Genomic DNA, 25748 nt, shown 5'->3' with positions numbered 1-25748 from the left:
CACACGGTTTGACCCATTGTAGGCTCCTCTCCTGTTGTGTTTTCAGCTTTGGGAAGGGAAAGAACACGACTCCCCCAGCCAAACTCTTCGGGTAACTACTGTCCGACAATACACTTTGCTTGTCGGAGGTCCAAAGCTTGACGGACCTTGTTTACATAGTAACGGTTGCTATGATGTCTGATTGGACAATGACCGTTCGGGGGCGGGGTTTTGCGAAAGGTCAATTCGATTACGATTCAGCAGGTAACGATTCGATTCGATTCGATTCGATTCTACGATGCATTGCAATGCATTAAAATTCTACTGCACACAACACAAAAAAAAAAGAAAAACATAAATCACTTCTAGGGCTGCCCCCAAAAATTAGCCGACAAAAATTTCATTGGATTGGTCGCAGGAAAAAATAATTGAAATTTAGGTTAATTGAAACTTAACAACTTTATTTGAGGCCAAAAAATAAACAGTGACATAATCGATTATGGCACGTTGCCGCATCGATGCTGAATCGTGCATGTCCCGCATTGCAATGCATCGCCGAATCGATTATTGTTGACACCCCTAACGTCTTCTGTTCATTTCCATGCACGGGGAGATCAGGATGTTTACAGGGCTACACGCTAGTGCTCATGGGAAATGGAGTCTTCCTTCAGGCAAAACACTACCGCTTTGGGCCACTGGCACCGCCAAACTCAACCAAAATTGAAAGTTCTTTAGTACTGCTTTAACACACTGGCCCCAAAAATACACATACAGAAATCATACAATCTAAATTGAAAAACCATGTCAGGCATCTCTGGTATATTCATCACATAGTGTCAGCTTATTCGACAACTTTTCCTTTAAAGGAGACATATTCTGCCCCTTTTCCACAAATTAAAATAGTTCCCAGGTGTAGGGTTAGGGTTAGGCTCATAAAACCGCATGGATTTTAACCTCAAGAGCCTGAAAATTACAGATTGCTTGGTCAATTCTCACATTTTGGAGGCTGAAAGGCAAAACAAACACCTAAATATATGTTAAAGGGACAACGAGGAGTTTATATTTGGTTTTAAAAAAGTCTCACGTTAATGTGGATGAATCTACGCTACCCACACTTGTTAATGGGCCCATTTTCAATAAATATATTGTTTTGTCTCTATCATTATTTTGTTATTATTAGTGGTGGCAGAAATGCTGGGCAAGCCGACCAGCATTTCTTTACTTTCGGTTTCGTGGCGAGTCATGAGAATAACGCCGCCGAATCACCGTTTATGGTCGGAACTACGACGGTATGTGATCGTCTTTGAACCTCTGACTTTAATTCTTGATAAATGAAAACATGAGTCTGTCTTGCGCCGGTCAAAGAATTTCACGGTGCGCGGAGGCTCATAAATGTAGTGTGAAAACACTTCGCTTTTCCAAAACTCCTCGTTGTCCCTTTAAAGAGCCTTCAGAAAGTGATATTTCTATAATATGTCCCCTTTAACGCCCGCCCCTCCCATCGCCCCAATACATTTTTTTCTACTATCGAATTAAAACGATCATATCTCCGGTTTTACGTGGTCTATTAAAGTCAAATAAAAACTGGGAGAGAGTTTCAAAACCGCACATTCGACAAAAACAGCACTCCTGTTTTTCTGGGGGTTTGTTTACTTCAAGAAAGCCGCCATGTTTGTGAACGCAGCTGTAATACAAAATCTTCCAAGTGTCAAGTTGATGCACTCAGTTCAGATTCATTCTTTTAGACCTAAAATATTAGGAAACTAGAGCCTGAGGGTGAATTTGTCTCACAGTCCTGCTGAAGATGAACTCCCTCTAAGATCTTCTGTCTTGTGTCCGGTCTGTTCAGTCCGTCTCAGAACAAACTAAAGCTGCTAGCTGTCCTCAAAACAGTTTGTTCTGGGGCCCAGAGCCGTTGGTTCTGGGCCATGTGTGGCCCTCAAATATCAGTGACCACCAATAGACCAAGGGTTTGTCTGCAGAATCCACAGCCCTGCACCGCTCCTTCTCCCTCTCTCTCTCTCTCTCACCGCCGTGAAAATGGATTTTCTTCCGAGTCAGCACACAGAGGCCCAGGGCTGGCATGGGGCTCAGTGTAAACTGTGATGATGTGACCAGACATGCCATGTAAATAAGACAAGGGGGAGATGGGTCAGAGCGGCAGAGTCTGAGAATACGGTCGACTAGAATCTGAGGCTGTAACACTTTGTCTTATTTGTACATGACGTCACTAGAAGAGACTAGGGGTGCCGAAAATAATCGCTTCATAGATGCAGCGATGAAGTTTGATGATGTTTTTCACACACAGAGACGGTGATTCTTTTTATTTGAAAGCACAATGCTAAGATTTAGGTTTTGTTTTTGAGAAATTAACAAGTGCACCTTTAATTAGGCTGGGCCTTTTCTTTCTTTCTTCTTTGTGTGTTCAGACTCCAAGGAAGCTGCTGTGTTGTGGAAATGCATTAAAAAGTTATCATATGTATCTGACTATTTATGTTAAAGCAGAAGTAAGTGATATATTTGTGTTAATATAAGTCTTAAATAGTTATATCTTTCGACAGCAATCACTTACATAGAGTGTTTGGACTGAAACACGGGTCTGTCAGTCACTCTGCTCTGAGCCCAGGAGAAAACATTTATCGTATCCTACAGTTTTTATCCAATGAGGAGAGAGAACGGCATGCAGGGCTGTGTGTGCAGCCAAGGGACGCCGTGAATGTGGCGACGTAGGGACGAGGACTGTTATGGTGCGTTCAAGGAAACTCGTATTTTTCCGACCGTGAAGTGGTACCAGTTCGATCTGGTACGAGTTCACGGGTCGGAAGTTACGAGTGGCCGTTATAGTGACTTTCACCGGTAAAACAGGTCGGAAAAACACGAGTGGGTTGCCTGGAACGCTACAAAGTCGTAAGTTGTGACTTGAAGCTGTAATTTACGATTTCAAAAGCCTGCCTGGAACGCAGCATTAGCGAAAACGACCGGACCACTTACTTCTGCTTTAAATAATGAAAAATGCATCGAGATGCTTCGTATAATCGAATCGAACTGAATTTTGACCGGTGAAATCAAATTGAATCGTGAGGCCAGTGAAGATGCACACCACTGCTAGATCCAGTGATTTAAATACAGCGATGCATTGTTGGAACTTAGGTTGTTTAATGAGACTGGATAATGATCAGGAATTCACCTTTTAAGGGCCAACAAGAACTCTTTCCACTAATGACAGAGCCGTGAGCGCTGGGGAATGTCATCCTAAAATTGCGAATTATTTAGAGAACAAAGAGGCGCTCGGTCGGAGGTCCAGAGAAATTCCCATCGTAAAAACATAACAAGGTAACGAGACCTCGGCGGAGTGAAGTTTGAAGCCGGATTTAAACCAGGAGCGTCTGAGGAGGTTGATACTCCTGTACCAGTAGAACAAGTCGACGTTGTTCATCAAACTAACAGACTTCCTGTTTGTTAGAAACATTCATAATGAAGCTCTGCTGTCATATGCATATCATATTAGACCTGTCCTCCATCTGTTTCTCTGGTGACCAAGAGCATGTCTGGTGTTTAGGGCGAAAAAACAAACCGGGAGATCACAAAGGAGACGTAATGAAAGAGCAGAGGACGGGCCAGAGAGAGGACAGGAGAGCAAAGAGGCAGCAGTGAGAAAGAGTACAATAATGAATAGAATAAGGTCGGGACGGGTCGCAGTCGGCCCCGGAGATGGGCGACCCCGGCAGGCATCCATTCATATCCGCCCCATTCAGCCTCCACTGTTATTCTTCAGGGTCAGTGGCTGTCGCTGAAAGAAAAATACTGGCAGGCTGGGCAGTCAAGCATGAGCGCTGCTGACCTACAATTTGACTGTCATCATTACCTAATGCTGTGAACGCAGGACGGAGAGGGAGGGAGGGAGGAAGGGAGGGGGGGGGGGACTATTTTCAGCTCACAGAGGCAGGACTACTACTGTAGGTTGATCTACTCACATTAAAGAGCGTCTGCACAAATCACAGGAGATCTGATAATTCTCCAACTGGGAGTCTGGATGTGGAACTGCAGACGCTGCTTTTTCCATCCCTATTATTTTACTATATATATGTTTTACACATATTAGAATGTGCAGTACAGACTGTCTTATATATCTTCTTCTTTTTTTAGCACAACCCAATCCATGCAATCTGATTATTTGAAATTATTTATTTTTCAAACTATATACTGTAAACACACCAAAGCAAAAAGTACTCGAAATTTTTTAAATCAATTTAAATTTTTTCTATATTTAAAGAGGAACTATGCAGGATTTGTAGCTTAAATGACTTGTTCCAGGGAGAATGGAGGCTCTCTGCCTTCCACCTAGCGTCTCTTGGCTGAAAACCAACCTTGTAAGATCAGAGCCTCCGAAGCCTGAAATTGTAAAAAGAAAACAATTATACTGACAATATAAACTTGAACAAATATATTATAACTGTCTAAAAACCATTAAAAAAAACACAAATAACTCATAACTCAATTTCCAGGTGGATTTTCAAATGTTATTAATATCATTCAAATAATATTAATATCATCCTAGCTAATGCTAAATAAACATTAGCTGGTGAATATCTAAACTGAGCTTTAAGTCTCTGTGTTTCATGTGGTTTGAACTGAGATGTTGGTTTGATGTACACATGAGCTCCTGACAAAACCACCTAATCTGTTTAGACTCACTGGAGGAGATTAACAGTCACTGTGATGAAGTATAACACCTACCTACATGCTGTACATCGTCTTCCTCCTCTTCTTATTTCCTGACCTGATCTGCTTCATGTGATTAAGGTCAGCAGCGGCTCCACGTCTACATATAGTAACAAGTCTGAGCGATGGCACATCCACTCCACAGGTGTTGAAGTTAAATTTATTACAACCTGAAAATGTCCAGGGGGGAAATTGAAGCAACAAAAAATGGGACGCCGGGACCCAATCTGGGACGCAAACCCCAAATAAACACATAGGTAATAGGCAGCGGGTGACGCCAAATCAAAAACCAAATAGAACAAAAGCTCCCGACCTACGCTGTACATCTTAGGACATCCTCAGGTGTCAGGCTTCAGATGAAAAGGCATAAGGTCTCAGGAAAACCTCTGTCAGACATCACGCTAAATTAGTTTGTTCTTTATTAGTTAAATGGCATCAGAAAGAAAGTAATTGGACCAAATGCATCAGAAAAAAAGTTGTCAGACTAAACGGCCTCAGAAAAACCAGTCTCATATGAAAACTGACTCTTTTTGTTTCTTCAAACTTTAAATTAAAGTTTGAAGAAACAAAAATAGTCTTTTTTTTCTGATGACAAGGCAAGGCAATTTTATTTGTATAGCCCGTTTTTACAAACAGTTTGTCTCAAAGGGCTTTGCATAGCATCATAACAACATCCTCTGTCCTTAGACCCTCACATCCACTGAGGAAAAACTCCATGGAAAACCCTTTTAACAGGGAAAACCAGGAGGAACCTCAGGGTGAGCAACAGAGGAGGGATCCCTCACCCAGGACGGGCAGACGTGCAATAGATGTTGTTACAGACAAGAAAACAATTTACAACAGAGAATGTACCGTAAAACACCAAATAAGGGCCCGGGCGTTTATTTGCTTAAATCGCTCAAATCAACAGGCGTTTATTAGGGACTAGGGATGTCCCGATCTGATATTGATATCGGATTTATGTCCGATATCAGCCAAAAAAACGAATATCGGATTATATCGGACTGCATCTAAAATCTCCGATATAAACGCTCCGATAAAAGACTGTCCCTAAAGACAGTTCATTATTCCGCTCCAGCACTTCTGTCCCATATGAATAGGTGACTCTCGTTCACACTCCAACACAGTAGGTGGCGCTAATGCACCTTAATGTTGGTGCGCCGCCTGCCAGAGAAGAAGAGCGGCCGGCTCCAGCATGCAGAGATCACATGATCACAACAACAACAGCGTGTGTGCGACACACACACACTGTTTACTGTAGGGCAGGCTATAATCTTCAATTTGGAGTGACAAATAAAACCTTGAAGCAAGAAGATTTTGCCTTTTGTTTGACATTGATGTACCTACAGTAATTCAATAACAGTTGTAAATAAGGTTTATTTTTTTATATTTTACAGTTCAAAAGTAAGCTCACTACTGTCTGTCCCATAGAAGAACATGACAGCAGCAGCCTGTCAGTCAGCAACAGGAGGATCTCCTTTGTATTTTGAAAAATATAAATAATCGTTTTTTTTCACCACCCCTAATATCGGATCAATATCGGTATCGGGCCGATATTGAAGGCTGCAATATCGGTATCGTATCGGAAGTGAAAAAGTGGTATCGGGACATCCCTATTAGGGACCTGCGTTTATTTGGGACCTGCGTTTATTAATAGTGTTCAACCTGGACCTCTTTCTGGTTAAAAAGAGGCTTCACTCCGTGGCGGCAGGCGGCGGTGGAATGATACGTGCGTTTCTCAAGGCATTACTGTAAATACGGCCAGGGCGGACTCGTTCTCTGTCTCGCTGACCTCCGCGGTCCTGGCCCGCACAGGTACCAGGAGACTGAGACCCCCAGTCATGTCGGTCCTCCGCCCCTTCTTGATCCGCTGCAAGTTGCAAAAACCCTGCGGACGCCCAGTCTCTCCACTCCTCTCCCTCACTTCAGCACCTGTGTTGGCTCGCGCCACCGTCCTTTTTTTTAAAAATTATTATTATTTAAAACGAGGAGCGAGCCGAGCCGAGCCGACACTGTGCAGCCCAGGACAGGTGCCGAAGTGCGGATGAGAGGAGTGGACAGACCGGGCAGGAACAACCAGCCCAGAGGCGTCCTGTCAGTCCTCGGCCGTCTTTAACGTCACGAGACACCCGCTATATTTGCATAGAATATTTTTTGACAACCAGAAAAACAATGTTTGACCCGGCGTTTATTTGGGATGGGCGTTTAATATAAAAAATATTTTGCTACACCCGGCGGTTAATTGGGACCGGCGGCAATTTGGGACTCGGCCCTTATTTGAAGTTTTACGGTATGCCTGATGCCTTTTTGTCCAATGTCATTTTTTCCGATGCCCTTTTCTGAGGTTTTCCTGAGACCTTATCCCTTTTCATCTAAGGTCTGACGCTGAAGCCTGACACCTGAGGTTGATGTCCTAAAATGTTCACCGTACCTACCAAATCCCTAAACAAAGAAAATCACCCGTTCTCCAACTAATTAGGTTGTCGCTTTCCAAAACTAAAGAGGACGTCACCCATAACCTAAAAGGAAAGACACAAAGAAATGACTATGGGGAACAATCCCAATGAAACAATCCTAGAGCCCTGTTCCTTTTTTGGGAACAGAAAACATAGAGTTAACCGTGTCCTCTCTCTCTTGTTTTTCCTCCAGCTGGAGAACGGCTGCCTCCTGAACGCAGCAGCCTACATGAAGACCGGTTGTCTGCTGCCCAATGGGAACGGAGTGACGGCAGACAACATGGCCGTCTCGGGCCCCGAAGGACTCGCTGCTCTCCAGGAGCCGCCAAAGTCCGGCTTCTTCCTCTGAGGGTCCAGAGAAGGTACAGGAGGAAAAACAGAGAGAGTACAAACTGGACTCCACTGGGTTTTTATTTTAGTGAAATGATCAGAAGTTAAATGAACAAGAAAGTGTTTTTTTTTTCTTTTTTTATGTCACACTGTGGGTTATGATGTTACTAACTAGTCGTGCGCTCACTGAAAGTTTCAGATCTGTTTTGTTTTGTTTTGTTTTGAACCATCAGTCAGACGTCCAGTTTTACTGACTCACCTGAACATCAACCTGCCAAAACTCGCCAGCTCCTGACGTGTAAAGAAATACACTGAAGAAGAGAAGACAACGCGTTTATGTGTAGATAAAACCCAGACGGTCGACGTGTCACAGATGTTTTAGTGCCATATGATATGATAGAAAGCTTTAAGGTGAAGACGGTGGGACTGGTTTCATCACTGCAGACCATTCCCTGAAGCTTCCTGCACCTTTTAACAGTCGTTTTCCAGACGTAAACAGGGACAGGCTGCCGTGGCGACGATCTGCAGCGATGCTCAGAGCAGTGACCGATGCAGTGAACAGGCTGAAACATGCTCAAACACCTCATTTACATATTCATTCACAGTATTTCAAACGTGTTTCTAACACACGGACAAACTTGAACCTCCTTCTTCTTCTTTTTCTTCTTCCAGGATAAACCTTCCAGCAGTGTGAGTACGTGCTGCTTTCACTGGTGCACTAACTGCTGGAAATCTGAGTTTCCTCCCATGGTAACATTTCCACAAACAGCCATGAGATTTGGACTGAACACACCAACAGATTATTTAAAAAACATTACATGCGTGTTTCGTTCGTCACCTAGACGTAGAGGAGTCGTACCGTACCGTAGGCTTTAGTGGATGTTGTTTGTCCTGGTGCTTTTACATGTCGACAAAAAAAAACAAAAACAGCATTTCATTCCTTTATATTGTTGAGATGAGATTTAAACAAAGTGTAAAAGGTTGAAATCAGAGGGCGGAGCGGTCGAGAGGTTGTTTTTATTTATCCTAATGCTGCATTTTAGCCTATTTGAGGTTTACAACGATGTTGTGCACTTAACATGTAAATAAGAGACAGAATCAGAGAGGATCTGATTCGTCCGTCAGTGGCACTGAAATCAAACAAAAGAAAGCATTTTTGTTTCCTGACCGGAGACAGTGTGAAACTCTCCCGTTAATGCCTTGTCTGGGCGGCCGCGGCCACTCAGACTCCCGCTTACTTTACCCTGCAGTGATGTCGTGTGGGAAACACTGAGTGCACTTAAATGCACACACCAAACCATTAAAGGACCTAATTGTAAATAATAGATTACGACTGAAGGCGGAAGAGGAAGTGCATGTTCTTATTTCTCAAGTTTTTTGTTTGCCTATAATCACTAAATTTTGATTAATATTATAATAATTATTATTATTATTATTAATCCATGATTGAGAGAAATGTCAGGAGCAGGAGATTTAAATGTGGTCACATCCTTCAGCACAGACTTTAATGACCAGGAGTTAAAAAGTTTGTGATTGAAATATCAACAAGAGACTCAAACTCACCAGAGCTAACAGACACAAGTAGGCCGATCAAACACAACTGTACTTAACTACACTACTACCGCTCTTGAACGTCTCACCAGGTTAAGGATCTCTCTCTGGGCTTCTCTCTCAGAAGCTTCCAGTCTTTTAGCATTTAGCACCGACTCAGAAACCAAATGAGAAACACACGTGTGTGCAGTCGCTCCGTCATTGAATGTCTCGCGTAAAAAAAAAAACACAAAACACAAAGCTTTTGTTTCACGACAGAAAGGTGCTTCAAAGATGTTGTTAGTGTTGGTAGCTGAGGACGAAACTCATTTACAAATTTGCCTCTCTTTTTTTTTTTTTTGTAAACTGACTTCATAGAAAACAGATTATTTAAAACCAGTTGTGAGATCAAATGATGTATGAAAGAAAAAAAAAATTATGAAGAGACAATCATTTTCCAGGGCGTTTCAAATTGTGTGAGTGTATATAACTGTGTTTTCTATCGACGTGGTTGCAAGCACTACTTTAACTCACTGCTCTTACAGACCGTCTCCAGCACTGACAGTAGTCTTGTAGAAAAAACAACAAAAAAAAGCATTTTATGACCCTGTGTTGTTTGAATATTGTTCCAGAGAGTTGTGTGTTTTATCTTTATGTCATGTTTGAGGACAGTTTGTCACTTTAGCTCAAAACAAAATGGTGCCATATTATTAAAACGGTAAGACAGACTTACCTCTGAAGAAATCAATATATTTCAGAAACACTTGAGCAACATTTTATGTAAAAAAGAAAAGAAAAAAAAACTTTTTTTTCCTGAAGTCTATCTTTTAGTATCTTTAAAATCCACTTTGTCCACAGATGACCTTTGAAAAACTGAATTAACTGCTTTATATTTATGTTCTCAGCCATTTCTGTCAGAGTTGAACTGGAACTGAACTTTGAGAAAACCAAACTCTCCATAAGCTGTTTAAATGGTGGTTCATGTTTTTAAAAAAAAGGCACACGGACGTTATTTTGCTACTTTTATCACTGAAAGTCGTAGGTGTGTGTAAACAGGGTTTTTAAAAATGCAGTTTGTCTTCGAGCCGTGTGTTGAAATGTGCTCTTGGATCCTGGAAATAAAGGATTTTGTGCAATCACCCTGAACCGTCTCCGTCCGTGCTGATGTCTCCTGTCTTTTTTTTTCCAGAGCCTGTCCTTTCCCACCTGTCCACCAGGCGTCAGTGTAGCTCCTCCCCCCTCCTCCCCTCCCTCCCTCCATCCCTCCATCCATCACCTGACCTGCTCACCCGTCCCCATCCCTCCTCTCGAGATCAGAGTAGCCATCCAGCCAGAGTTACTGTAGGTAAGAGATGAACAGCTGCTTCATTAAAACACAAATATAGGTCTTTTTTTATTTATTTATTGCTCTTAATGCACATTATCAAGCGATTAACATCACAAAGGCAAGGCAAGGCATCTTTATTTATACAGCGCATTTCATACCAAGGCAACTCAATGTGCTTTACATAAAGACAAAACATTTTTATAAAGAAGGAACAGCATAAAACAGCATAAAAACAAAAAAAGTCAAAAACAGGAGCAAAGAAGATTTTTTCTGCATTATAAATTTTGAGGCGGCCGCCTCGCTGAAGTTGTCTGTTGCCGCGCTGGAATCAGCTGGCGTCACCTTTACTTTGAAAGTCCAGTGGAGCTGGATCAGAACGGAGCGTTTACGGAGGGAGAGATCACGCTGATTCGCTGCTGTCAGATGGATAATCGGTAAAGTTAATAATTTCACTTAATGTGGCCATGAATACATTCATTCCGATGTTCCTCAGTGTTGCCCAAACGCAAATCTTGAATAGGTCTCCGCTGTTTTCACATTTAAAAAGGTCTTTGTTGTCTTTGTACAGAGACAATATGAGATTTGCTTGTAGCCACAGCACTTAAAAAACCCACTGTAACCTATTTTCATACCATTCCATAATTGCGATCAGTGAAATATATGAAAACAATAACATACAATTTAAAAATGAGAGTTGTTGTTGCTCTAGTTTATTTAGGCTAGTTTAAATGTAGGCTATAAAGCTTCATATTTAAAAGTAGCAATGTAGAGCTGTCAGAAATTAAAAGCAGCTTCCTCTCGTCATATTTGCAGCAACACTGTTGCTTCAGGCTGCGATCAGTATTTTTTGTATCGCTCATCCTCTCTCCATTAAAACAACCTGCTCCTCTTGGCTGAAATCAGCCTGTTGTCGCTCCATTTAGTGAGGAAGTTGAATCATATGACGCCAAACGCCTTAATTGATGTGAACGTGCACAGACCATAAAGCTGAGAGACGGACTTAACAAACCAAGTTGAACACATGAATACAAAAGCCTGGCTATGTAGAGCCTCCTTCACAGTACAGGAGTCTGTGTTTTTTTTTCCTCTGCCTTTATTTTGAAAGGACAGCTGGAAAGAGACGGGTACGCGGAAATAAAGTGGAGGGGGAATTGACACGCAGAAAAAACCCTGAATAGATCAAGTTTAAAGTTCTTAAAACTGAGCTCAGCTATAAGCACATGAAAAGAGAAATGTTTTTATAATGATATAGTCTGGCTTGTCAGGCTAACTTTTAACTGTAACTGGGCATCACGTAGACATGCTTTACTTTGAACACATGTTTTTAATTTAAATCCACCAGTAAATAGTATGTTGTTTCACTTAAATGTGAATATTTTCATATTTAGTCAAGATTTTGCCAATGAATTGCACTTTTTCTTCTTATTATATATCAACTGAGATGCATCCACTCCTGTCAGAGCTATAAACAGCTGCTTGTATTGGTTCAGGAAACAGATGGTGACAGGTGTGTGTGGGAAAAACCTCCACTAAGGTGAAATGACCTCAGAGAGTTGAAACAGTGAAGTGAGGCACGCCACCAACAACCTGACCAAGCTTTTAGATGCTGTCACTGACACACACACACACACACACACACACGCTGCACTACTGTCCATTTACACCCATGCATTCTTACGCTTTTTGCACCAGCGGCGGATGTGTGAACTTGCGCCCCGCCTGAGAGCAAACAAACACACACTGATACAGCAGGAGATGATCCTGAAACCTGGTTTACTTCTGCTGGGTGTCCGTTATAGCTCAGACGACACAAACAAGCTGCTGCTACGGCAACGATCGGATTTAATTCATCAGAACAGACAAACGGTCTGAGAGCGACGGCGTTTAAACTCCAGACTGGGATCACTGTGCTGTAACCTCATGAGTTGTGACAGTAGTGGGCAGAAGTGGATTTGAAAACCAGCATTAATGTATTTTCTGAGAGGAGCAGCCGCCGCCCAGGAAGCCCTTTCCCTCCCGAGTGCAAAACACTGTCTGCAGCCGACTTTACATCTTTAATGAAGCGCCCAGAATCATTTATGAGAGTTTTTCTTCTCCCGCAGTCTTCAGCCGGTTAACTTTGCCTGCTTGTGACGTGATCAATCATCCAAGCAAGATGTTGTGTGTCCCACTTTAGCTTCCTCGGGCCGCCACCGCCGCTGCAGCCGCCGCCGCCGAGGCCCGCTGGGAGAGCTGCAACCGACCGACCGACCACACAGCAGCAGCAGCAGCAGCAGCAGCAGCAGCAGCAGCAGCAGCAGCAGCAGCAGCAGCAGCAGCAGCCGGGAGCCAGGAAGCTGCTGTTGTGTTGGTCACTGAGATAATTCAGCACATTACAAACCAGAGGGAAGGTGACTCAGTGTTGTCGTTGTGTTAATTACTCCACTGTGAGCCGACACCACAGCTGCAGAACCATGAAATCTGAAGCGTTTATTCTCTTTAAAGGTGCATTGGACTGTGCCGACACCTATTGGTTTGTATAATTCATCAATACTGATTCCCAATCAGAGCTAAACACAGCAACACGTGATATTGTAACATAAGAGTGAATCAAAACAAACAGTGCAGTCAGTGCAGGTTTAACCCTCCTGTTGTCCTCCTGTGTCAAGGAAGAAAGGAAGGAAGGACAAAGGGAAAGATGGGAGGAAAGAAGGAAGGAGGGAAGGAACAGATTGGGTCAAAAAGGTAGGAAGAAGTAAGGACAAAGGGAAGGGAGGGAAAAAGGAAGTAAAGAAAGATGGAGGGAGAGAACAGATTTGTTCAAGGAAGGAAGGAAGGGAGGGAAAAAGGATTGTGGAAAGAAGGAAGGGAAAAAGGAAGTAAAGAAAGATGGAGGGAGAGAACAGATTCATTCAAGGAAGGAAGAAGGGAGGAAAGAAGGATGGAGGTATAGGGAACAGATCAGGTCAATTGGATCAAAAGAGGAAGTAGAGAAGTAGAGAATATAATAATAATAATAATAATAATAATAAATTTTATTTGTAAAGCGCTTTTCCAAGTGCTCAAAGACGCTTAAAGAGAAGAAGTAAGGATGAAGGGAAGGAAGTAAAGAAGGAAGGGAAAAAAAAGGATTGTGGAAAGAAGGAAGGAAGGAAGGATGGAGGAAGGGAACAGATTGGGTCAATGTGACCCAGAGGGACAACAGGAGGGTTAAGTCATATTGGTTTGTATAATTCATCAATACTGATTCCCAGTCAGAGCTGAACACAACAACACGTTATGTTGTAACATGGAGGACGAATCAAAACAGACAAACAGTGCAGTCAGTGCAGGTTTAAAAACGTCTAAACAGAGCAGATTTAACACTTGACGTCCACTGTGTGTGTGTGTGTGTGTGTGTGTGTGTGTGTGTGTGTGTGTGTGTGTGTGTGTGGTATTTCACACCTCGATCAGGAGTGTGTGAGGTTGTGCGTCGCCTCTGCTGCACAGAAAAGATATGAAATATTTACTGACCATCTATAACCACTCAGGCCTCCCTTTCTCTCTCTGCAGAGCTGCTGCTGCTGCTGCTGCTGCTGACCTGTTTTCAGACTCTGCTGCTCACACATCACAAGTTAGAACTCTAATGTTTGATTTCCTACATCTCCCACGATGCCTTTCACCAAAACATGACACAACAGCTGAGTTTAGAGGTTTTTTTATTGATGTTTTGGTCAGACAAATAACTGTTAGATTATTATACTTACATGTATAATAATAGTCTTTTTTTTCCCCTTTACAAACTGAATGAATGAATAAAATAATAACATTTTCAGACTACGGCAGTTTAGTTTAGTTTAGTTTATTCAATCTTTTACACAAAATAGTTTACAGTTGAGCATCAATCACAGTCAGTCAACCTTCCATAAAACCATCATTCATTCAACTAGTTCATAAATAGATGGGAAAGGTGTAGGCTGAAGCTATCTAGCTTATAGATGCCGACTCTTTAATTCAGTATTCCATTAAATCCATTAGAGCTCTTCATGGTTTCAGAGTCATAGAAAGAAACAAGTATCCAACAATTAACAAATGTAGCCAAAAAAGACAATAAATAAGTAATTAAACAGTATTACAGTTGCAATCAACACCCAATTAATCAATCCTGTTTATAGCTTTCTATATTTCTAAATGGAGTCTGCATACAGCAACAACGTACAAATCAAGCCAAAACTACAACACAAAGCAAAAAACAACAGCCTAGGAAGTCTACATACAGTAGTTTAAACATCCTGTACCTGATGCAGAGGTAGGTGCTGTCATCTGATCTAATAATGGCCCCCATACTTTATTAATATTTATAAGAGTTTTCCTTTCATGCTATAATAAACTCATCTCATCCTTAAGTTTCCAGTTGAGAAATGTGCATTTTTCATTATTCGAACTGTCGATGAGCCTCCGATTTGATCACCGACACGTTGATTTTTCACCCTGTTCCATCCTTCTCCTTGTATCCGTCCATATGCAGAGCTGCAGCAGGAAACACCGATCTGTGTCTGTGTCTGCACACACACACACAGAGACACACACACACCCGGTCTCCACCCGTCGGCCTGTCACTGTGCATTAGCTCCAGCTGGACAAACAGATACTCCTGCACTTCCTCTGCATCAAGGTAAAACACACTCCTCCTCCTCCTCCTCCTCTTCCTCGGTGATAGAGGAGCTCTGAGAGGCCACCATGAATAATGGACATGGACTTTATTTGTGGCAGCACTTTACAATAACAGATACAAAGTGTTTTACAGACAATAAAACATGAATAAATAAAGTGGGAACAATGAAACAGGACAGGACGGCAAATCTGAGAGAAGGGGATACAAAAATTAAAATCTAAATTAAAAAACGCACATCCTCTGCTCACCTTTGCTCGCCGGCCGTGACCTGGCTGTGACCGCGCTCCGACTGGAGATAAAAACCCTTCCTCCTTTTTTTTTTTTCTTTTTTTAATTCATCACCGGGTGACACAGAAACGTCTGAATGCAAAGCGCAGTGTAAGCTGCTGCCATAAAGGTTTAAACACACAGCTACAGCTAATGGCCGGTGTTAACGGGCAGGACAGGCTTTCAGCGTGGAGACACACACACACACACACACACACACTCCACCTCCACCTCTCATCACTGTAACCCAGATCTGAGCTCTGCAGGCTGCAGCGCGCACACACACACACACACACACACACACACACACACACTCAGCTCATATTCACATTTAACCCTCCTGTCGTCCTTCTGGGTCAAATTGATCCTATCTGTTCCCTTCCTCCATCCTTCCTTCTTTCCTTCCTTTCTGCCCTTCCTTCTTTCCTTCCTTCCTCTCTGCTTTCCCTCCGTCCATCCTTCTGCTTCCTTCCTTGACCTAATCTGTTCCTTCCTTCCTTCCTTCCTTCCTTCCTTCCTTCCTTCCTTCCTTCCTTCCTTCCTTCCTTCCTTCCTTCCTTCCTCCCTCCCTCCCTTCCTTCCTTTTTGACCCAATCCATCCATTCCTCCCTCCATCTATCTTTCCTTAATTTTTCCCTTCCTTCTTTCCTCCCATCTTTCCCTTTGTCCTTCCTTCCTTCTTTCCCTTCGTCCTTCCTGCCTTCCTTCCTTCCTTCCTTCCTTCCTTCCTTCCTTCTTTCCCTTCGTCCTTCCTGCCTTCCTTCCTTCCTTCCTTCCTTCCTTCCTTCCTTCTTTCCCTTCGTCCTTCCTTCCTTCCTTCCTTCTTTCCCTTCGTCCTTCCTGCCTTCCTTCCTTCCTTCCTTCCTTCTTTCCCTTCGTCCTTCCTGCCTCCCTCCCTTCCTTCCTTCCTTCCTTCCTTCCTTCTTTCTTTACCTTCGTCCTTCCTGCCTTCCTTCCTTCGTCCCTTCTTTTTTTCCCTTCGTCCTTCCTGCCTTCCTTCCTTCTTTCCCTTCGTCCTTCCTTCCTTGACCCAGGAGGACAACAGGAGGGTTAATTAAAGGAGTTTTTGCTCCTTTTAGTTCAGCTGTGTGTGAGTCGAGCTTCTGTTAACAACATATTATTATTACTATTATGGGCTGTAGTGATCAGTTTTTATTAATAGATAATCAATCAAATCCACAGTGAGAGCACGACGGACAGGTTTTAGTCTGTTTGCTGAACTCCTGGTTCAGAAGTTGCAGGTGGTCCCAGTGGACGTGCAGCAAGATAAAAGGTCACAAACCCTCCAGTGTGTGTGTCTGTGTGTGTCTGCAGGTGTGTGTGTGTGTGTGTGTGTGTGTGTGTCTGCAGGACGCTGCGGTTGAATGTCCTGACCTTTTCCTGAGTGTCGGCGGCGTTGAGCCTGCAGGTGTGGACCTCAGCGTGACGCTCGGGTCAAACCACCACAGTTTCTTCTTGTGTGTGTGGAGTCGGACCGCGGCCGGCGGCGGCTTTGACTGACGGAGACACGCCCACCTGACCGCGATGCACAAACAAACAAAATAACAAAATTCACAGACAGAAGAAGTTTCTTTTGAACGTTTATTGTGATTGAATAAGTTGAAACACCGACGCCACGTGACCACAGAAGCAGCTGCTGCCCTACAAAGGCAAAGTGCAGTATCTGTCAAAATGCCAAACTGAGAAAAACTACTTTTTGTGTTTTTCATTGTCACGTTTAAGCATCAAATTCTGCATAAATTATACAAAGTATGAATTAAATGTATTTTGTATTTTGTCTTTTGACCAATTTTGACCATTTTATGGCAGATGCTGCACTTTGCCTTGGTTTCACAGTGCTTTTTTGGATGGACAGCAAAATAAAAAGCCCAATAACTCTGGGAATTTTAGCAGCACCAATCTCAAATTCTACCAGATTGAAGAGAAAAGAAATTGAAAAAATGCAGATACTGCACTTTGCCTTTGTGGCGTCTGGTGTCTGTAATGTAAAAACGTACAGGATGCTGTTTTGTTTGTTTACGGCCGGCTGTAAACGCGTCGTCGCCGTGGTAACAGGCAGCTGCAGACTGCAGAGAGGGAGGGGATGTGTTTACTGTTTGTGTTGTGATGGTGTTTGACAGGAGAGCGTTTCTCTCTTGTTTTCTCTCCCCGTGACGCTTCACTGAGCAGCTTCACCCGCACGGTTTGACCTTTAACCCCCGCCCTCTCACACACACACTCCTCAGTGTGTGTGTGTGTGTGTGTGGTTACGTGGCCGGTGCTGCAGCGTTCCTCCGTGTCAGTGTGCCACAACAGGTTGGATCAGTGCGTTTGTTTAGTCGACCCTGGCAGACGAGGTGGGTGGAGAGGTCGACTCGGCAGATATCGATGCTGGAGGCTGAAACACAAAACAACTGGTCCCCAAGTTTATCTGCTGACTCACTCCTTCTTTTCTTTTCTTTTCCTTCTTCTTCTTCGTCTTCTTCTTCTTCTTCTTCTTCTTCTTCTTCTTCTTCTTCTTCTTCTTCTTCTTCTTCTTCTTCTTCTTCTATTTCTTCCTTTTCCCCTCCTTCTTTCAACAATCCCTTTTCCCTTCCTTCCTCCTTCCTCCCTTCCTTCCCTCTTGACCCAATCTGTTTCCTCCCTCCATCAATCTTTTCTTAATGTTTCCCTTCCTTCTTTCCTCCCATCTTTCCCTTTGTCCTTCCTTCCTTCCTTCCTTCTTTTCCTTCATCCTTCCTTCCTTCCTTCCTTCTTTCCCTTCGTCCTTCCTTCCTTCTTTTCCTTCGTCCTTCCTGCATTAATTCCTTCCTTCTTTTCCTTCATCCTTCCTGCCTTCTTTTCCTTCGTCCTTCCTGCCTTCCTTCCTTCCTTCCTTCTTTCCCTTCGTCCTTCCTTCCTTCTTTTCCTTCGTCCTTCCTGCCTTCCTTCCTTCCTTCTTTCCCTTCGTCCTTCCTTCCTTGACCCAGGAGGACAACAGGAAGGTTAAATGAGTTTTTGCTCCTTTTAGTTCAGCTGTGTGTGAGTTGAGCTTAATTAATGATTTGGACAGTTTTAAAAACATTTGGTGCCACAAAGCCATCCTTTACACTGCTGTTAAAGATGAACTGCAGTTTGCATTTTCTATCTGAGTGAATGCCCCACTAGTTTTATGTAAATCTGCACTTTCTTTGGGCACTGTTGCTCTAACATCTCAATTTCATCATCATCTTGGTCTTCTTCCTTCACCCCCTGCCAGTCGGAGCTGTAGTCTAGTAAATCCTTCACGGCAGCAACAGGTGACTAAAACAGCATCTCTATAGCAGTTAGTGTGGGTTTGACAGGATCCTCTGATTGGCTGGCTGTCGGCTGTCGGGGACGGCGACAGCGACATGACCACGCTGAATAATTCAGAGTGTTTTCCGTGTCCTGCCGCCGCCCGCTTGGGTTTTCCAGGAAACTGCTGAAGCTCACAGATCGGCCTGACCTAAAAGCTCTGACATCTCAAGGGGCGATCGCACACTGAGCTGCCAAAAATACTCCCAGAGTGTGTCTGTGTGTGTGTGTCTTCAAACTACAGAGCAGACACACAACCTTGACCTAGATACTGAAAAACAACCAGAGGAGGGTTCAAGGAGAAGAAGAAGAGGAGAAAACAGGAGAGATGAAGAGGAGCAGGACATGAAAAATGAAGGAGAAACAAAAAGAAAGGAAGAGCAGAGAAAGAAGAGGAAGAAAGGAGGAGAGAGGATGAGGATGAGGAGGAGGAAGGTGTGGTCGTGGCCGTGCTGGTGCATTCAGGAGCAGCAGGAACTGCAGCTGTAGTTACATATACAGTATAACAGTAGTAGTAGTAGTAGTAGTGGTGGAGGAGAGGGAGGACGGAGGAGGAGAAGTGAGGAGAGGTCACGGCCTCCCCCCTGTGGGCCTGATGGATCCACACTGACAACCACACACCACTGGAGACTCTGTGTGTGTGTGTGTGTGTGTGTGTGTGTGTGTGTGTGTGTGTGTGTGTGTGTCTCTCTCTCTCACACACACTTACACACACATACAGAGGGGTCTGAGGTCACACAGGAAGTAGCTCAGCCGTACAGATGGCAGGTTTCACAACCATCACAACAGTCGCAGCATCGTCGTATTTTTCAGCGTATCTTCAAATTACAAACATGAAAGGCACAATTTATGATACAAAGATAGAAAATGTTGAACCAGCTTCCAAGACGAATTAAAAAAACAAACAGAATACAACAAAAAAGTAAAGAAAATAATAATGTGAGGGTTTTATTCAAGAAGGGTGAACAAGTTCCTGTAAAGAAAAGAGTCTCTGGGGGATTTTTGTTTGTCGTGTAATACATACTGTAGCTTAAGTTCATTCTTCCATCCATTGATGTGGGGCTTCACCTTGAGGTTTTTGCATCTATGGATAAAATGTTTTCCAAGTGTAATTAAATTGTTCAGCAAGAAGTCGAGGTTCTTCTCCTTTAGCTGCACTGCAACTTTAATTTGTTTGGTTAACAACCAGCTTTGTTCCACAGTTTCAACAAACACAAATTATTGTCCCAGTTAAATCTTGCAGTGGTTAGTTATGGATTAATATCATTTAGTATTTTAAAGGTAACCTCTTTGGCTTTATGAGGGATTGGATAAAATAAATATCGCTTCCTGAACTTTCTTGCCTCCACAACACTCTAATCAGGTAATCAAGGGTAGTTTTGTGTCAAGGTCAAGGTCACGTTTATTTATAGAGCACCTTATAACAACCTAGGTTGACCAAGGTGCTTTACATAAAATAGATAACAATAAAATACAATAGTACATTTCAAGAGATCATTTCAGCAGTGACACATACATTCAGCAAACCAAACAACTTCGTCTCACACAGGTCCAAAAGCCTGGGAGAAAAAATGGGTTTTGAGAGAGGACTTAAAAATCTCCAGAGTCTCTGATGACCAGATATGCATAGCCAGAACATTTCTAATAAACTTATTAGAGAATAGTTTGCTACCTAAACTGACTCCTTTCACACTTTCCGAAACATTTGAATGCACCACCAGTTGTTGAGTAGTACTTTTAGAAGTAGCAGCAGTACTATCAGTGGAAGTAATACCACCACTAGTAGTAGTAGTAGTAGTAGTAGTAGTAGTCACAAGTAGCAGTAGTAGCAGAAGGTGTGACTTAAAAACAGGATGAAACCAGTTGAGTGGTGCTGATGTGATGATGATGGAGACGATGACACTCGATGACAGCAGCGACACTCAGAGTGACGATGACGATGATGATGATGATGATGATGATGATGATGATGATGATGATGATGACAGTGACAGCGGCGGTGATGTTTATTGGTAGAAATGGCTTCACACTCGGTGAGGAGTCTGTATCGGTGTTTAATGTCTCTGCATGACGGACTGTGAGTGTGAAGTGAGCTCACACTGAAGTCGTAAACTCTATTATGTATTATTATTATTATTATTATGGACATTGATTATCCTTCATTTATAGATTTTATTATCATTTAAACACTTGAACAGTTAAATCTCAGCAGCACGTTGTTGTGTCTTGTCTGAATCCTCACCTGTCTTTAAAAACAGGCAGCTCTGCCAGCGTCAGCGTCGTTGTAGCGTGAGAATATTATCTTAGGACTCGTCCGACTGTCACGGAGCGGAAGCGTCTCCGGCGTTTTCTATAAAAACACAGAGGCTTGGAGGGTGGAGGAGGACGAGAGCCGGAGGAAGCCGCTGCCAACGCGCCGTCAATGGCTCCTATTGTGTTGTGATAATCCACTCAACCTGGACGCTTTCATCCACAGGCCCGCCCCTGTTTACTTTACAGACAAACCCATCACACCGCGGCTCAGCCTCTGACAAACTGTCACTAATTACAGCTCAGCCAACTCCTGCTGTGCACCGACCTGCCTGCACCAGAATAAACTCACGTCACTGTGATGGGAAATTAACTTCTGATTCAAAAATGGCTTTTTAAACTTGTTCAGTTCAGGGCAAATTAAAGCTTAGTTTAGTTTATTTGCACCTTGTATAGCCGACAGTAGGGAAGATGAAAGCCCATTGAATGTCTTATATGATATGAATGGATGTCTGAGGAAAACTTAAAGAGATAGTTCAACATTTTGGCAAATTGGCCCATTGCCATAATCCCTATAGTCATAGCAGTAGGTTTGTTACCTTTAATTGTCGGTGCAAGCTATTTTTAGAACGGTGGAGCAGAGCCGTGAGCTGCTCAGAGCTACGCTACGGAGGCTCATGGGATTTCTTGGTTTCCCTCATCAAACTCATCAAATACACAATCCAACAACTCCACAACGCTCTGGGGGACAAGTTGTGACCTGCACATTCACCACACTATGAGATAATAACACAACGTTACCAGACAGAGTTGTTTTAGAGGGAAATTCATGCAAAACCGCTGATGCACATTCCCGTCGGGGGCAGTTTTTCATCAAGCAGACTCTGAATTGACCGTTCTAAAAATAGCTTGCACCGACAATTAAAGGTAACGAACCTACTGCTATGACTATAGGGATTATGGCAATGGGCCAATTTGCCAAAATGTTGAACTATCCCTTTAAAAAATCTGGAAGCTGACAGTAATTTGCATGAATGTCATAGATTCAAACATTTCTACAGATGTTTATGTCAAAAGATGTCAAGGTCAAACCCGGACGTCCAGTCTGTTTGTCAGATCTGAGGACCTGATTGAGGACTTGACGACGGGCGGCAGGGACAATCTGTTCCCGTGGTAACGCCCTCTGACCCCCGTGACCTCCCCACCTCCCCCCACACCGTCTCTTCCTGTCACAGACTCAGAGATGCCACGTCGGATCTGAGGAGTGGCGAGAACGAAGACGCCGCACTGTCGCCTTCATAAACACCTCCGTCTGTCACACACACACACACACACACACACACACATTCACACGTACTGTACCAGTTTACACACCTAGAGTTATTGTTAAAACACACACACACTCAGACAGTTTGCTGACTGTCCTGTTGTAAAGCAGCTTCACGTCAGCTCAGATTTCCTCAACGATGCTTCTGTGAATAAATGAGACGTGACAGAGGAGACTGACACGGAGCAGCGTGATTGACAGCTGATGCTCCGTCATCAGGTGTAAAAAGGAAGTGTAAATGTGTCTATTAAAACATATGAACAGAGTCTAGAGCCCCACCCACCTACCACATCTAAACACTCTGTTAAACCTTTCTTCTTTTTTTTTGTTATTAAACTTTTTTATCTGAAGAAAAGAAACAGCTCATCAAGTCTTATCATTGAAGCATATACAGAAAGAAAATAGGTTAAAAGGGAAAATAAAATAAAAAGTAAATGAATAAAAAAGAAGAGAGAAAAAAGAAAATCTAAATTCATTCATTACAAGAGCACCTACATTCTCTAACACAGCACCCCTGAACATGTATACTACCTAAATGTATAGGTAACTAGAGTATCCAATAGAATGAGAGATAATAATTACAAAGTAACACTAATAACTGTAATAATAGTGAGATTATCTGCCCCAAATGCACCTTCCTTTATTTCTCCTGAGGGCAGTACCTTATCAAGGGGTGATAACAGCAATGACAAAAGCTTCAGTAACTCAAATAATAATAATTGTAATAGCCTAGTAAATCAAATAAAGTAAAGATAGCTTGCTGCCTACATGTATAAACCTTTTATTTTAATTCATTTCCTGCAGTTACTGCCACTGATTATATGAATACTAACTTTAAATCTGAATACCACTGAACTAAAAAGCAGTTTTCACACCTCCAGTGAAAATAAAAGACTAAACACCAACAGGACAGTGACAGAACAGATTTCTATGTCAATACACAAACAGACAAACTCAGTACACGCTACTCTCTTCTCCTCTCAGACAGGTCTGTGGCGCCCCCCTCTGCTCCACAGCAGGAACTGCAGCCTGACGACACCTGGACCACCTCATCACCTGCTCAGAGACACAACAGGTGAGACGGACTCACACACACTGAACTGATCAGTAACTGGATGGAAGGACTGGATGTGAATCTGATCAGAGGTTTAGATCAGATTTAACCCTCCTGTTGTCCTCCTGGGTCAAGGAGGGAAGGAAGGAAGGAAGGAAGGAAGGAAGGACAAAGGGAAAGATGGGAGGAAGGAAGGAAGAAAGGGAAAAGAAGGAAGGGAGAAGAAAGGAAAGAAAGAAGGAGGGAACAGATCAGGTCAATTGGGTCAAAAAGGAAGGAAGAAGTAAGGACGAAGGGAACGAAGGACTGAAGGAAGGAAAAGGGAAGGGAAAAAGGAAGGAAGGAAAGAAATATGGAGGGAGGGAACAGATTAGGTCAAGGAAGGAAGCAGAAGGATGGACAAAGGGAGGAAGGAAGGAAGGAAGGAAGGAAGGAAGGAAGGAAGGACTGGAAATAAGGAAGGGGAAAGGAAAGAAAGATGGAGGGAGGGAACAGATCAGGTAAACTGGATCAAAAAGGAAGGAAGAAGTAAGGACGAAGGAAGGAAAGAAAGATGGAGGGAGGGAACAGATTAGGTCAATGAAGGAAACAGAAGGATGGGTGAAAGGAAAGAAGGAAGGGAAAAAGGATGGAAAGAAAGATGGAGGGAGGGAGGGAACAGATTGGTTCAAGGAAGGAAGTAAGGAAGGGGAAAGGGATTGTGGAAAGAAGGAAGGAAGGGAGAAAGGAAGGAAAGAGGGAAGGATGGAGGAAGGGAACAGATATGGCGGCAATTTGACCCAGAAGGAAAACAGGAGGGTTAAGATCATGTTCAGTGGATAGAGAATTAAAAAAAACACCAAACACCGGCTGCATCATCATCATCATCATGATTCAATAACACAAAATAATAGTTCATTTCATTCATATTTATATTATTATAACTCCTGGGGCTCCTTCCCTACACAGTACGATATAAATAACATGCTACAGTCTTTATTAATCCCATGATGACACCATAGTGAAACACAGTGTAACATACTGTACATCGAAACGTCCAGATTAACAAACATAAAAAGTTCTCAATCAGCGTGAAGACACAGAGAGACTCTAATGTCCAGCAGCAGCAGCAGAACATGGACGTACAGTACTAATCCTCGTCCACGGGGATTAACCATTAGATTAGCGTCTTCATTCCGAGGCCGCCGCGGCTTTCAAGCGCTTCGCTGTCAGGGTTTGTGTCTTCCTCTAATCCGCCGGCTCTCTGATACTGTCGTCCCACACACTCAGCTGGACCGCGCAACAGCAGTAAAAGTGGTGAGAGTTGGTGGATGAGCTACTCTACCCTTCAGCATTTTTACAATACAGGGAAAAAACAAACATAAAAAACATTCAAAATGACCACAACCAACAAAGTTAACAGTAATTAAACACAGGAGTAGAAAAGAAATCGTTAAACAACTGAGAAAAAAGAACATTTATAAAATCATTAACACTTCTAACCTTCAGAAACTGCCCTTAATACCATTTTTTTGAAAACCGTAAATGAACTACACATTGTTTTATCCATGTTAGCGTTCCACTATAGTTTAACTCCAACAATAACAGATATAGTACATCTCCTTTTAGTCTCTTTTCTAGCTTTTTGTACAACTAATATTACAAATAAATCATCTTTTCTCCAATCCAATCCAATTTATTTATAGAGCACATTTAAAAACAACCAAGTTGACCAAAGTGCTTTACACAGAAAACAGAGAACAAAATCAACATTCAGTAAACAAGCACAACAGATAAAAACAGCAAAACCAATAAATAATAAGATCATAGTTGCTAAAATATTAGGATTTCAGACTGTATTAAAAGCCAGGGAGTAAAAGTGCGTTTTAAGACGTGTTTTAAAAACAGCTAGGCTAGGGGCTTGTTTCACGTGAGGGGGGAGGGAGTTCCAAAGTTTGGGGCCAGCAACAGAAAACGCACGGTCCCCTCTACCCCTGAGTCTGGTCTGAGGGACCTCCAGGAGCAGGTGGTTTGTGGACCTGAGGGACCGATAGGGGACATAGGGCTTTAAAAGGTCAGTCAAATAAAAAGGGGCGAGCCCATTAAGAGCTTTAAAAACAAACATTAAAATCTTAAAATCAACTCTAAAATGAACTGGGAGCCAGTGCTAATTGTTTTATGTTGTTCTTCACATTCTGTAAATTAAATTTATGTTGAATGTTTATCTTTAGGAGGACCACTTGACAAGCCCTTAGGGGGTTTTTTTGGTTTCTCCTGCACATTTGCTTTATCTGCTGTATATTTTGTAAGTTTTTTTTGTTGTTGTTCCACTTTTTATGCTGTTTTATATATCTTTTATGTGCTAATACAATACAATACAATCATATTTGGACTCAGACAGGAAGTAACTTTAACTTTGCTCAATACATTATTTGCATCATTTTAGAATAAACCAAATCATTAGATGTCATAACATGAGAACCAGCCTCATTAATAATACGTATGGCTGGTTTTTGTAGGAGGACTGTAGCATTTACTGTTGTTTTATAGGTCGACCCCCACACTCCCACACAGTCATGTATAAGTGAACAATAAATGAC

The 25748-nt window shown here is 42.7% G+C and overlaps 1 protein-coding gene across 1 annotated transcript in view; it reads left to right on the top strand.

The window, feature by feature from the left end:
* Positions 1 to 23184, top strand: part of ahr1b (aryl hydrocarbon receptor 1b) — a 43938-nt gene extending 20754 nt beyond the window's left edge. The window contains exons 12-15 of the mRNA XM_085795112.1: positions 7351 to 7519; positions 10207 to 10362; positions 14831 to 14977; positions 23100 to 23184. Coding sequence (XP_085651238.1) covers positions 7351 to 7506 — 156 coding nt within the window. The 3' untranslated portion in view covers positions 7507 to 7519; positions 10207 to 10362; positions 14831 to 14977; positions 23100 to 23184. The remainder of the gene's footprint in view (positions 1 to 7350; positions 7520 to 10206; positions 10363 to 14830; positions 14978 to 23099) is intronic.
* The last annotated feature ends 2564 nt before the right edge of the window (positions 23185 to 25748 follow it).

The sequence above is a fragment of the Trachurus japonicus genome, chromosome 2, assembly GCF_045865225.1.
Source record: "Trachurus japonicus isolate A0001 chromosome 2, Traja_1.0".
NCBI lineage: Eukaryota > Metazoa > Chordata > Actinopteri > Carangiformes > Carangidae > Trachurus > Trachurus japonicus.
This window is presented reverse-complemented; position numbering and strand designations above follow the sequence as displayed.